Below are 15,241 nucleotides of genomic sequence, written 5' to 3' on the forward strand. Positions count from 1 at the left end.
TGTCTTGCTCACTTTTCCGTGAACAGCCGTGCATCAATCAAAACTGGGACTAATGAAATTCAATAATAACGGCAATCGCATTTAACAGTAAAGGCTTATATTTGAATGTTCTTTTCATTTATGAAGAATTATAAGCCGTGTGTATGATGTGATTTAGCCAATGTACGTTCAAAAGTCTGGCAGAGTGATCACAAGATGATAGGCAAAAGTTTTGTGTTGTTTACAGAAAGGATGCGCGTTCTCATATAAATAATCTTGCTTACCTGATGTAATAGATCTAATGCGAGTGCGGTTCGGGTCGCGACTCGCAGTCTTTGTCAAACGGGTGGCCTTAAGTACTGCTGGTGCATGTTTACCAAACAGGACCCGTGCAGGCTGTAAACTGCTTTGCGTCTCTCCGTCAGATGTGTGCGTGATGCGGCATTACAGGTAGGCTATTTCCCTAAACCTCCACACAGCTCGTATATTTTTTCGCCAAGGGATGAGAACGTAATGATTACGAAAACCATTATTTATTTTTGATAATTATTATTTTATTTCAGTTCGATTTTCAATAACTGTTCTTAGTTTAGTTTCGTTTTAGTTTTTCAATTATTTTGACGTTTTTATTTTATTTCAGTTTACGAAAATGTTTTTTCATCAATCGTTTTAGTCTTAGTTTTAGTTTTTGTTTACGAAAATAACCTTGCTGCGAGCTGAAGAGATAATCACCGTAGTACTTCAATGAAGTGCTTTACTGCAGCACAACTCAACCAAATGCATCTTACAGTGTGTTCACACCAGACGTGAATGTAATTAAGTTTTGTTTACTGTGTGGAGACGTGCTGATATCGCGTTTGGTCTCGTTCTGTATCGCGTATCTTGTCAGGGTCTGCACTTGCTTGGCCATTTGTTGCGGAGAAAATAAGGAAAGTGTGTCCAGCTGAATTAATTTAGTATTTTGTTAGACGGGTATAAAAAAAAGCTTAGTTTACCGCGACAGCGGTGGCGGCAGCCGTCGTGTGAAGGCCTCCTCGTGTGCGGACCGAAGAGTGTAAAGACCATCGACTCTACCGTGCGACTCCACTGGGCAGGGACACCGGCAAAGGATAAGTATTGCTTTTTATTTCTCTTTCCTATTACTTGTTTCGCTTCTGTTTCAGTTTTTTATACCATTTCTTACTATGTGTAAGTAAGTTGTTGTTTTTTAGCATGTTTTTAGTTATTTTAATACTTCAACAGACTAAATGGAAATGAAATAATATATATATTGAATTTATAAATGTGTATGTACATATACAGTATATATGTATGTGTGTGTGGTTGTACATACACACATGTAGTTGTTTTTTTGGTGTTTGGCTTAGTGTTATGTTAGAATCATTATTATACTCGTACCTTTTGTTCTTTGATATTTTAAATTGTTTTTAGCTTTATTTTTTGTTTTTCATTTACATGTTAAGTTTAGAAATTTTGTTGTATGCATTTGTCATTTTTATTTAATCTCTTTATTTTTTTAAATGTGTATAGGTAGTATTTATAAAGTTTTAGCTTTTAGTTTTGGATCTGTTTTTAGTTGTTTTAATACTACAATTGATTGCTTCTGTTGTCCTCATTTGTAAGTCGCTTTGGATAAAAGCGTCTAATAAATGACTAAATAAATAAAAAATAAAAATAATTATTCACGTGAGTAGATTACATATGAAGTCAACGCAAAGACGTAAAGAGAGGCGAATTCGCGCCGGACGACGCGAAATGCGCAACGCGCTTGCCGCGAACGCACGACATTCGCCTCAATCTCGTCTTCCGCGCAAGTTCAAAAATTTCAACTCAAGCGGAAAATTCGCATAACGCGTTCTCGCGCAAGCCAATAAGCGAAGAGTTTCTTGACATGTCCAGTTGAATCAGACAATAGAAGAGAGCATTATTGCAGCCGTCTGTTATTATATAGGTCTGGAGCATAGAAAACAATTCAAATCAGTTGTAGTGGTAGTTGTATTTTATTAGCATGGCTACAGGCGTCTGGTGTGAACACACCATTATACGACAGGGTTCCTCAATAGGCAGCCTGCGGGCCACATCCGGCCCATGAGAGAAAAAAGTTTGGCCTGTGCTAATTTAAAATAATGTGGCATGAAAATTCAAACGCAGCATCAGAAAGCTACATTAAATTACATCGTGTCTACATTGGACGCGAGCGGCGCGACGCAATAAAATACAAGAACTCGTTATAATCAGTGATGCGGTCTTGGATGCAGCGCGAGACGACAAATCCCCGACAGTAAACTGCTGACTCGTTCTATTGTCATATTGCCCACTCCTTGCCCACCCTTCCCGTATCCCACCAAGAGAAATCTGGTCACCCAATATATAAACCAAAACCACTTTTTGTACTAGGCTGAAAACATTTTTTTTCCTGCTGTGAAGCTGGGCATTTTAAAATGGGGGGTCTATGGGACTGACTCCCTTTTGGAGCCAGACTCTAGCAGCCAGTCGATGAATAGCAGTTTTATGTCACTTCCATGTTGGTTTCAAGAGAGAGACCTGAAGGTTACAGCTTGAGGCAAACAAAGATCTACGCTGAAACCATGGTATCTGCAGGATTTTTTATCTCAAATTTAAGACTTTAAGACCCTTTTTATAACCTGCACAAATAAAATTAATACCATACAAGCAGGATAGGGCAATATCTATGGTAACATAATAAACTGTAAAATGACTGTGAAAAACATTTACAGTTCAGATACAGGTTTTCACAAAAACAAAGTTTTGCAAAAACAGCATTTTTGCAGCATAAAAACATGGGTTGATTTTCACATTAGTCTGAACAAAATCAGCAGACGGGCTTACTGAAACTGCAAATTCATTCTCTACCAGCTTTCAGGTGGCGCTTTCAGAACAGCAAAAATATAGTGGATTCCCTGGTAATGGCTGTACACAAAGTAGCAGCACCTGACTTTGAAAGGTGCAGTGCTAATTTATTTTAATTTATTTAATGAAATCAAAGCCTTTTGAAGTTTAATCATCACATTCAGACATATCGCAATTCTTGTCTTTTCATCCCCAAGACCTCTTGAAATCATAATTAAGACTTTCTTGTACCATTTAAGATTTTTTATGGCCTTCAATTTGATACAATTAATTACTTTTTAAGACTTAAGGACCCGCTGAAATTCTGTAAAATTATGTCATCTCAGGTCATTATCTAGTCTCGTGTATACTCCATATAGCTAAAGCTGCAAACTCAACTCCTTGTACAAATATTGTAGAACCATCATTTCTACAACAAAAGACTGCTTTGTAAATAATCTTCCCGATCTGTCTCAATTCCTCAGCATATCCAATAGCTCAGAAAAACTTGATGGTGTAACAGAAATTACTGACTCTCTTTTCAAGCACTTTAGACACTGTTGCTCCTTTACGCTTAAAGGAGTTTAAGGAAAACTGTCCAACACCACGGAACGAGCACACTCACCCTAAAGAGAGTAGCCTGGAAAATGGAGCGCAGCTGGAAGAAAACAAAACTAGAGGTATTTTGTACTCCATGGAGGGAAAATGTCTACATACAGAAAAGCCTTAAAAAATACTAGATCTGCTTACTTTTCTTCTCTTTTTGCAGAAAAAAACAAAAAACAAAACCCAGATATATATTAGAGGTGCTCCGATCAGAATTTTTTGAGCCGCTCACTGATCGTCGGTCACAGGATCACTGATACCAATATTTTTGAAGCCTTCTTTTTATCATGTAGAATTATTTATAGTGATGCTACAAACAGGATTTTTTTTTTTTTTACAGAGATTCATCCTGGGCCTGAATTTCATTTTTGAAAATGTGTGTGTGTGTGTGTGTGGGGGGGGGTGAATTTGATTTCAAATCCAAACGTTGTTACTGAAAATGCATTTTCAGCATTGTGATCACAGCACAGTAATACAATCTTTCATAGATGTGTTTAAATGCAATAAATATAAGCAACGCATTATTCAATACATTTTACTTCTAGACTTATATACACAGTGTTAATTTGCTTAAACAAGTGGCAAAACATTTAAACTACTTCTTACATTATCACAAACATTCTAAATAGAAAAGACAGTAGAGCTGACTGTTTCTGTCAGTGGTAAGTTTTTTTTGCAGTTAAATCTTTAATACAAGCAATACTGCGGTTCATAAAGAACTTTCTTTATCTACAGTCATGGCCAAAAGTTTTGCCAGTGACATACATTTTGTGTTTTGCAAAGTTTGCTGCTTCAGTATTTGTAGATTATTTTTTTATTTTATTATTGCCTTATCTAAAAGTGCTCTTTTCCTTTAAACCTACCCAAAAAGCTATGTGTAGACTGTGAAACACATTAGACTTTAATTATATGCATTAATGGTGCAATTACTTCATTTTTGTGTCAATCTATGTAAATTTTCACCACAATCAATGTGCTGTCACTTTAATTCAGCACGTGCTGCAGAGCAGAAATAGACTCAGTGCGGAAATTATCACTGCACTGCTGCAGATGCACCGCTCCTGGAATGCACTGTCGGACCACAACTGTGTGCAGTGTAAACGCTCTACCGTTAACATGAGTGCGGAAAGAATACGTGCGTCCTACACACTGAGTATGAGTATACGCATACAACAGAGTATGTTTGAACATGGCGTTATGTGTGTGCACTGAGTATGTGTGAGCGCACCGTCTCTAGGAGAGCATGCGAGCGCTGAATGGATTAAAAACTGGCAAGAATTAAAGGGGTCATCGGATGCCCATTTTCCACAAGTTGATATGATTCTTTAGGGTCTTAATGAAAAGTCTATAACACTTTGGTTAAAATTTCTCAATGGTAGTGTAAAAAACACCCTTTTTACCCCGTCAAAATAAGCTGTTTTCAGCAAGCTGTTTTTTAGTCCATGTCGCTTTAAATGCTAATGAGCTCTGCTGACCCCGACCCTCTCTTCCGTGGGGTGATGAGCAGACTGTAAACTAGGGCTGTTCGATATCGAAATTTTTGGAATCGATTCCGATTCCCGGTTCGGGAATCAATGGGATTCGATTCCAAGAATCGATTCCTCACTGTTGTTTTTTGTTTTATTGCAATAATAAACAACAAAGATTACAGTACGTACAAAACAAACAGTAAAAAACAGTACGTACAAAACATACAAAATACCATTCAATAATAAACTACTTGTGGATTAATAGATAATAGAAAAAACAATATAATATAAAAATTCTTAAGAAATGGACAGGAAAAAAAAAAAAAAAAGATTCCTCACTGTTGTTTTCGATTCTTGTTTTTTTTTTTTTTTTAGATTGGAGGAACCTAATTTCACCATGACTGCTGGTCGTAGAAACTAGCCTTCTCATAATATGAAGCTTTATTTGTAAAAATTACGATGCATTTCTGTAGCTCTGATTGATTTTAAATTGTAGTTTTGTCTGTATTGCGCATGAAATTAGTCATAGCCCACAGCTCAGCAGTGGACATGCGTTTATTGCATGAATGGAACAAGACATGAAGTGTCTAAAATAAACGTGCAGTTAAGCTAAATGTTGTTTACATTAACCATATGCTTTGCACACAATTATCAAACTGTACACCGAAACAAAATAACCAGAACATTAACAACAACACATTGATATAAGAGCTCGTGGTTTATCTGTCAATCAGATGCGTTCTCAGTCGCTGATCTGTGCTCTCGGCGTTTTCTTTCAGAATTATCATTGGCTGACAGAAAGATTTAAAAAATAGCATTTTATTTAAGATGTAAATAAGAACAAGACCATTGATCACGTCATGATCTACTCTGTTGTGCAGCACTCAAAATTGAGGACAACATAAGCAAGTTCCACCGTAAAATAACCTCCGAATCGTTTTTTGAACTGGTTCATTAAAACGATCTATCCGAAAGAACCTTTTCGTGGAAACGAATCAGACTTCTAAACACTATTAGCGAGCAAGAAGCAAATTAATGGGTGCTTCTCAAAACGGAAGGCTGCATCCTCAAACTCAGACGAGCTCAGTACCAACTTTTCATTCAGTTTATTTTCGTGAATCGACATATGCAGCCTTTGTAGGATGCAGCCTTCCGTTTGAGAGGCACCCATAGATAAGCTTTGTTGAACGGAAAACGGCTCTGAATGAGGAGTCGATTCCCCTTACCTGCCCTACTGTAAACTTCAGCCACGAAACTGGATAACTAGCACATTATTAGGAAAGGTGATTTGCAAAGATTCATAAAAAACCCTTATACTCACTTCTTCTGTAGACGAAGCTGGATCACGAATGATTCGCGCGAACAGACGCATTTAGGCAGATCGGGATCAACGCATTCCCTTCAAAAATGAAAGTAACGTTAATCATCTGCGTCTTCAGCGGCTCAGATGTCGGGAGTAAATGACGACAGCTTTATTCATTATTACATCCAACAACAAAACACCTCAATCGCTTAATCGGAGACATTCTTGTCTTCCCCTGCACCGGAGTCGACACAATGTCGGACAGCTCACAGCTCACCAAGTGTTGTCAACTAATTTTCAGAGAAAGTTGCTAAAGGAAGGTCGATTTGTTGCTAAAAGTTGCTAAATGACGTATGATGCAATTGCGTGATGACGTCATTGCGTAATCACGACGCAAAATTGTCACAACATCAAATCTCAGCAAAAATTTTTTATATATGTTAATTTAGATTTGTTTGTAAAATAATATGCATAATATAATATTAAAATATAAATAACTGTATTTTAAATACATTGAATTATTGAACACTTACACATTTTTGAATGATAACTATTTAAGTTTTTTAATAGCTAGTAAACTAGTAATACTACACATTCTCAACAATTATGCTTTAAGCAGTGTATTAGTAGTTAGTTAGTATGCTACACTCTAAGAAAAGCCTGTAAGAATAGGGCACAATCTACTACGTTAATATGAAAGAATTTTCCATATTGGTTTTTTACCTGCATTTTAAATTACACATTGTGTTTTCGGGTTACAGTGTTACAATGGATAATGTCCTGGAAAATTACTAGTATCTTTTCCATTTTTCTTACAGTGTGCTAACTGCTCAACAATTGCAGGTACAAGCTAGAAGCTACTAACAAAGTGCATCATAAATTAACAATTATTAAATTATTATTATTATTAAATTGAACAACTGCAAATATCAGCTAACTTAATTCACGTGATGTCTGTACTGCTAGGCATCTTTGCTATAGTGCAGACACGATGTGGTGATTTGAAGCCATTTGCGCATTTTGAGAGGGAAAGAAAGAGAGAGTGCACCGTGAGATTCACTCATGCTGTTTGTGTAATTACGTCTCACTGAAAGTTTTAAAAATTACTTTGCAAGTTATTTAATGAAGAAATATTAATTGTACCTCACCTTCAGCATTATAATTATTTTACCCGTACCGGACAGAGATTTAGGATGTTTGGCATGACATGCAGCGGCACCCTCTCACGGCAGGTGCATCGTCATCTTCATGTCAGCTTTTTGAGATCAGCCTTTATAGAGACTGCCGATCAAACTTCCCACTGCAATTATCGACCCATGGCGATCGGTAGCCAATCAATTGGAGCTAGGGTTGCCACCCGTCCCTTAAAATACGGAAGCGCCCCGTATTGTAAAATGATGCGTACACTCCCACAAGTTGTTCCTAACCTGTAATAATTTCTTTCTTCTGTTGAACATAATAGAAAATACTTTGAAGAATGTTGGTAACCAAACAGTTTCTGGTCCCCAATGACTCTGATAGTATTTTTCCTCTACTATGGAAGTTACTGAGGACCAGCAGCTGTTTAGTTACCCACATTCTACGAAGTATCTTCTTTTGTATTCAACAGAAGAAAGAACTTGCAGGTTTAGAACAACTTGTGTAAATTATGACAGAATTTTCATTTTTGGGTGAACCATACCTTTAAAGTAACAGACACATCTGTGCTTCTAAAGGCATAACCCTATTGTTTTATTAAAATTTGGATAGTCTGTTAGAGCTTGATAGACATAATTATTATATTTTTAGACATTATTAGACAGATGAATTATTAGATTATAATTAATGTTACTCTATATATTAATTTATCATTTATATTAATCATAAATATATGTCGTGAATGGGTGTCCCTTATTTTGGCTCACTGAAGGTGGCAATCCTAATTGGAGCACCCCTAGTATTTATTCAATACAGTGGCTAAATTCATGAAAAATAAAGCATCAGCAGCATTTCCCAAAAACACAGCAGTATGAACTGCTTTACTTCCAAGATCGATACTATTAGAGAGAAAATTATAACCATGCAGCTGTCAGCTACAGTATTGAATCAGACAGTGCCCTATAGATTCCCTGAGGACCAATTCCACTCATTCTCTGCTATAGGACAAGAAGAACTGTATAAACTTGTTAAATCATCTAAACCAACAACATGTACTGTATGTTAGACCCTATACCATCCAGGCTACTAAAAGAGGTGCTTCCAAAAGTCATAGACCTTGAAAAACTGGCTGTTATAAAGCCTCTCATTAAAAAAAACAAAAAAAAACACACAACTTGATCCTGGAGAATGTGTTAATTACAGACCAACCTCAAATCTCCCTTTTCTGTCAAAGATACTAGAAAAGGCAGTCTCCTCACAACCATGTTCTTTCTTAGAGAAAAATGGTATCTGTGAGGATTTCCAGTGAGGATTTAGACCATATCATAGTACTTCCAAATTATGTTTTTTGATGTAAAAATTGTTTAAACTTTATAAGCGGACCTCAGATAATAGTAAACATTTTTAAAAAAAGGCAGTTCATGACCCCTTTAATATTTAAGTGCTACCAAATGAATACAGTATACTCCAGCCATGCTCTCCCACATATTTTGCTATTCTAATTATACTCATTTCAGACATTGGTAGTGTGGGTAATAGACAAGTAGCAGTGAGTGGGAAAAAAATAAATAAATAAATAAAAAAATAAAGAAAAATTATTTTTTTTCTTTTTTTATCATGATTATAACATATCTTTAGTCTTTCAGCAATTCTACAGACTGAACCACAGTAATGAAATCACCCTCACATTACAGTAAACCTATCTGTATGTATATCCACCATCCAAAAAAAAAAAAAAGAAAAAGGAAAAAAATCCATCTACTTGCAAAAAACCCATAAAATACATATACAATATTTTTAAACCTTACTTGTGAAATATATATATATATATATATATAAAAAAGCTAAATAAAATTGTTGGAAATAATGTCAAAGCATCATTTTTGTATGACGAGAGAACAATAAAGCATGACCACGGAGATGAGATTGTGTATTTCAGTAAAATGAAACACGCGTTGATGGTACAGTAAATGTCCAGACTGAAGTCTGGTCTGTCTGACCTGGTTAAGCTGTAAAGCTCCGCCCTCAAAGCGCTGGGCTCGGAGTTGTTTGGCAATGTTGTGCAAGTCAAGAATGGCTTCTTGTATCTCATGGATTCTGTGGTTCGGGGAGCAGGGTGGCAGCTCTTCAGCACTGAAGTGCTTGTCAGGAGCTTCAATCATACTCTGAGCATGATCATAACTCATCTTAATGCAGGAACAGATAACAGTTCGGCCAAACCACTCACTCAGGATCTACAGAGTACAGAGAAAAAAAATACTATAAGTAAAAAGGAAACGGGGGGAAAAGTGATTATTCTGAGACAGGGCTGTCATCACAGATGGACAAATGGTAATACTGTCAGGCCCTGTGACAACAGGAGGCCCTCTACACTGATAAAAATGATTTTGTGGTAAAGTAAATTCTTCAGAAAAACAAATGTAATGTCTACATTAAATAATTTCAGGCAAGAATTAAAACAAAAAGAGTAAAATTCTATATTAGTACTCAATTTAAACTTGTAGAATTTAAAGCTTGAACTTATAAGTATATAACACTGTGTTCCAAATTATTATGCAAGTGACATATCAATAATATTTCAGTACAATCAAGAGTCAGATTTTTGTTTGTGTTGTTTTTCACATCTTTTTAGATAACTGGTATCAATCTTAGACAGGTTTGTTCAATAGTTTGCCAGGTCTTCTTAGGTAAATGGAAACACTACTTAAAGAGGTTGTTCCACATTATTAAGCAAGTCACAGTTCTCATGCAATATGGTGAGGAAGAAAGATCTTTCTGAAGATGAAAAGTATGAAACAATGCAATGTCTTGCAAAAGGCATCAAAACGAATAATATTTTGCGAAAAGCGCCTTTTGCAAGACATTGCATTGTTTCATACTTTTCATTTTCAGAAAGATCTTTCTTCCTCACCATATTGCATGAGAACTGTGACTTGCTTAATAATGTGGAACAACCTCTTTAAGTAGGGTTTCCATTTACCTAAGAAGACCGGGCAAACTATTGAACAAACCTGTCTGAGATTGATACCAGTTATCTAAAAAGATGTGAAAAACAACACAAACAAAAACCTGACTCTTTATTGTACCGAAATACTATTGATATGTCACTTGCATAATAATTTGGAACACAGTGTACAGCAATTTTTTATTTGGCATTATGTTTATGTTTACAAAGACTCTTTAAGTAAATATCATGACATGATCCTGTTGTTCCCTTCATGCACTTGGGCATTAATAATTAATAAGGCAAATTTTTTTCACTGTTTTCGAGATGTATTTACTAGGGATGTGCATCTCCACAACTGAGGCTGATGCGATACGCATCTCGATGCATAGCCAACAATACGATACATTAAAGATACATACGAAGCAGCTACCGATACGATGCGATATGATTCGCCCCAATTACGTTGTAGTGCGATACGATTTCGATTCAATTTAACACAAAAATATGATGCTATGCAATTCAATATTTTACAATATTTTTCACTTTTATTTCTTTGGTTCAGACAGCCAGCCATGTTAATCTTCTATGTGATTCTCAGGACACGCCTCTGTCTCCGTAGTGTTGTGATGAGACAACACGCTTGAGAAACAGTTTAGAGAGGAGAAATCAATCTACATATAAAAATTTGGTCAAATTATTGGTCACTTTCTAAATAGTATAGCACATCTACTAATAATTATATATACATAAATAGTTTTTTACCGATGCAAATATGTTAGAAACAATGCATTGTGATACAAATGCCAACTTGTATCCGATGCACACTTTTTTAAATTGATTTTTGAATCTTTTTGAATTTTTGAACTTTTTTTAATTGATGTTGTTAGGTTTAGTAACTTGCTGTTTTGTGACATCTGGAGTTCATTTTCTGCTCAAAATGACCCATTACCGTCACTTTTGTACTGTGTCACTGTGTTACCGTCACTGTGTATTGTGTACCAAGTACTGAGGTCTTTGTGTTAATTTGGGTAATAACTACACTGAGTAGACAAGCTAACAACATATCAACAAGCTGTATACTTGCTTGCTTACATGTTTATAAGTGAACCACATGCTTTAACAGCATTTTTTATTTTCAGTGCTACATTGAGTAAAGTTTACAAACCGTGACGGAGTAAAATGTATTTGAGTCCTGCAGAGTAAACTTAAAATAATCAAGTAGAAATTACTCATCAAACTCTAACTGGCCACATGAAATTTACTTATTTCCTTTGCTAATTTTACATAACTTAGTTAAGTAGATTCCATACTTAAATTTTACTTGCAAAAGATAAATTAAGTAAATTTTACTTATTGCTTTTTTCAGTGTAATAAGAAAGGAGTGCGGACACCCACAGAAATGCACAGGGCCCTGTGGATTTTAGTGTTTTGCGATTTGATTTCAATGAGAGTGTAAGACGTAATCTGGCACACCTTTCCCTCTGGAGAAAGCTTCCAAATAACAGAGAATGTCAGTCGATCAGTCAGAGGATTCAAGCTGCACAGCTCCTCACACAGAAGTCGAGGCAACATGGGAATTACCTGCAGCAAAAAAAAAAGAAAAAAAAAGATACAAATGTACTACTATTCTATCAATGTAAAATGACATACAACTTAGTGTAGTTTAATAAATAAAGATAATAACAATAATAATAATAATAATAAATGCAATAATTATAAAAGGTATCATTCACTGAACTGATACATTCAAAAACATGGATAAATTAAACTCCAGTACTGTGTATTGCTTCGAGATGCAGCAATTGATCCTGCTTTGCTTTCATTTGGAACTATTATGGTGGACTAATTAAGTTACTTAATATTACAGGGATAATTCACACACACACACCAAAAAAAAATAAAAATAAAAATAAATAAAAAACTTCTGTCACCATGTACTCACCCCTCATGAATATGTTTAAACAAAGCCATCAGAGGAGACACAATCCCTTTATATGATGAACAGGTTAAATTTATTTATAAACACTGATAAATTCATATAAACAGAGTTAATTAAATATGGTATAACTCAACTGACATGCGAGAAACCTCATTGGTTCTTGAGCATTAAGCACTGTTGAGCTTCCATGTTAAAGATACAGTATTTGATGTCCTTTATGTACAGTATGCTCATTGATCAATGTTTACATACTGTATGCATAAAATCCTAAACTAAATTTGTTCATCAATGTGGTCATCAATGTCTCTTCATAAGACTTTGATTAAACTGCTCGATTCATATGGATTACTTTTACTATACCTTTTTGTACTTTTTTTTTTGATGCATGAAAGTTTGCTACATTGAAAAGAGAATTTTCATTTTTGGATGAACTAACCCCTTAACTCCTTGTTTATTGAACTGTTCCAAGTGCCTAATTTTCATGTAAATAATATAAAATATTAAACCTTAGTGCAACATTTTTTTTTTCTTTTGATTTTTAGGTGAAATACGACCTTTACACATCTTAGTAATGATCACGGATGTACAAAATAGATGTGTATTTTGTACATGTTGAGATGTATGGAAAATAAAATTCCAAGTAAGGGAATTCCACTTTACAGAATAAAAGCAGCTAATGTACAGCAGCACAAATACCTTAATTAAAAACCACCTTTTGCCAAACAAAAGCATATTTGAATTGAGATCACTTAGACACTGCATTATTGTACACCGCAAAAAGACAACGAATAGAAAAATGTTTCCTAATATTTTATTAAATGTGAAATCACCTTTGTAGCTTTCTAATATTTAATTTGTCTGAAGAATTATTGCTACTGTGATCTCATTCAGAAATCCCTTGATTTTGTACACCGAGCAAGCTCAAAATAGTCTACAATAAATCAAAATGTAGCCATCATTAGTAGACTGGGACAAAGATTTATGTGCTCCTGGAGATGAGGCAGCAATAACAGACCAATGAGGTTGCAAAACATGGTGGAATGGGTTTATATCTCACAGAGCAGAAAGAATGAACCTAATAATGAACCAAATTTTACATGCAGAGACAAAAACTTAATAAAACATTGAGATCAATGTGTCATGTAGATGGATCAAAAATGATCAGTTCACGTGTGCCTCGCGCTACCGCTTTTATTGAACCGAGGCACGCCACGCTACAGCGATCACTCCAGTCCACATAAAACAGCGCCAAAACGGCATTCATGAACAATTTTAAATCTGAGACTTTGTTTCATATTAAAAGTACCAAAGCACAATGCTTATTGTGATTTATTGGATGGGAGGTGCCCTTCAATGTTCCATCCATTAACTGAAAACAGGCCAGACTAATCGATTCTTGGGATTTAAGAATCGATATTGTTTCGTAAAAATGAGAATAGATTATAATCGAGATATCAATATTTTTTACCCAGCCCTAATGAAGACATCCAGCTGTCACGCTGGTTTTTGGGTTTTGTTTCTTGTTTAGGTTTTCTTGTTTTTATTTTGATATTTAGCCATGTTTCATGTTCCTGTCATGTGATCCTGCCACGTGGTCCTTTTGTTCATGTGTCATGCTTTCATTGGTTTATTATCTTGTCTTGTGTTCTGCTCTGTGATTGGCCGTTGTAGTTATGTGCCTTGTTTCCCATTGATTGGTTCTTGTCATGTGACTCGATTGTCTGATATAAGTAGCCCTCATGTTGCCCTTGTCTCTTGTCGAGTATTGTTTGTGTAACCCTCTGTTGGTGAGTCTTCAAGACTCAACTTAATGCTGTGTTTAAAGAATTCAAAAATGCATGAAAATTCAGTTTCATTTTCTTCAAAAGCCATGCAGATGTCATCAAATAAATCTGATCCACAATTTTATTTTCTTACAGAAGGGATTAATAGTGGAATTGAAAACAAACTCCTCCTCCCAAAGTCCTAAAAAAAAGATAAGCGTAATGGCAAAACATGCTCCCATCACAGTCCCTGTTGGAAGAAGTTATCCTCCAAAACATTGTTTCATAATCAATTCTGTAAGTGTCAGGATAAATTCTGCTGGTGGACTCCCATCCACCAACCCAGATTTTAAATAGTGACTCAGGGCTCGAAGGCCTTCATCATAATTGATGTTAGTGTATAAGGGCTCCACATCCATGACTACTGTGGAAGATTTTTTATTGGTCAAAATATTAATTGTTCAAGTATAATCACTGTGAATATAACAATTTATGTATCAAGTTATTCTGCTATTATAATCATGTATTTGCCTGTGTGCAGAGAGGCCTGCATAGGGATGGTATAGAAGTCTGTATGAGGATAGAATGGGGCAGACATATGGTAAAGGCTGCATGTCCTGTTAGGATATTAGACAAAATATATGATGGGGCCTTTTTTGGTCATGGAACAAAGTAAGGCCTCTTGTCTGCTTCTTGGAAGCCATCACAAATTGGCATCACAAACAGGATTGGAAAGGAGCAGGGGTGAGAGACCACTTTGGGCTGGCTTGACGAACAACATGGTGGCCACTACAATAAGGTAAGCAGGTTTTGCTTATATACTTAGTTTGTGTTGTTTGCCCGGTCTGCCCTTGGTGGTAAGGACACTTGAAATTTAAAGAACAAAAAGAAAAAAAGGATTTTCATTCCAAAATAACTAATTGCATGTAGGCAAAAATTCCTGCAGGGTACAGTATTTTTTACTGTGTTGAGGAAGTGAATCAGTGAAAGAGCGAGTAGAACTGACCAGCCCTTAGGTGGGACCTGGTAGAGAAGGACACAGCTAGTGCCGCACCTGAGAGGGATGAATGAGTGTATTTACATTTAGTCATTTAGCAGACGCTTTTATCCAAAGCGACTTACAAATGAGGACAATAAAAGCAGTCAAAACTAACAAAAGAGCAACAATATATAAGTGCAAATGACAAGTCTCGGTTAGCCTAACGCAGTACACGTAGCAAGGTGTGTATATATATATATATATATATA

The 15,241-nt window shown here is 35.7% G+C and overlaps 1 protein-coding gene across 5 annotated transcripts in view; it reads right to left on the bottom strand.

Annotated features, from left to right (window-relative positions):
- dis3l2 (DIS3 like 3'-5' exoribonuclease 2) overlaps positions 1 to 15,241 on the bottom strand; it is a 110,490-nt gene that overhangs the window by 38,319 nt on the left and 56,930 nt on the right. For all 5 annotated transcript variants that reach the window (XM_016536916.1, XM_016536915.1, XM_016536919.1 and 2 more), the window contains 2 exons: positions 11,765 to 11,872; positions 9,345 to 9,578 (listed from right to left, as the gene is read on the bottom strand). In XM_016536916.1, coding sequence (XP_016392402.1) covers positions 9,345 to 9,578; positions 11,765 to 11,872 — 342 coding nt within the window. The remainder of the gene's footprint in view (positions 1 to 9,344; positions 9,579 to 11,764; positions 11,873 to 15,241) is intronic.

The sequence above is a fragment of the Sinocyclocheilus rhinocerous genome, unplaced genomic scaffold (genome assembly GCF_001515625.1).
Source record: "Sinocyclocheilus rhinocerous isolate Xijiao unplaced genomic scaffold, SAMN03320098_v1.1 scaffold577, whole genome shotgun sequence".
Lineage (NCBI taxonomy): Eukaryota > Metazoa > Chordata > Actinopteri > Cypriniformes > Cyprinidae > Sinocyclocheilus > Sinocyclocheilus rhinocerous.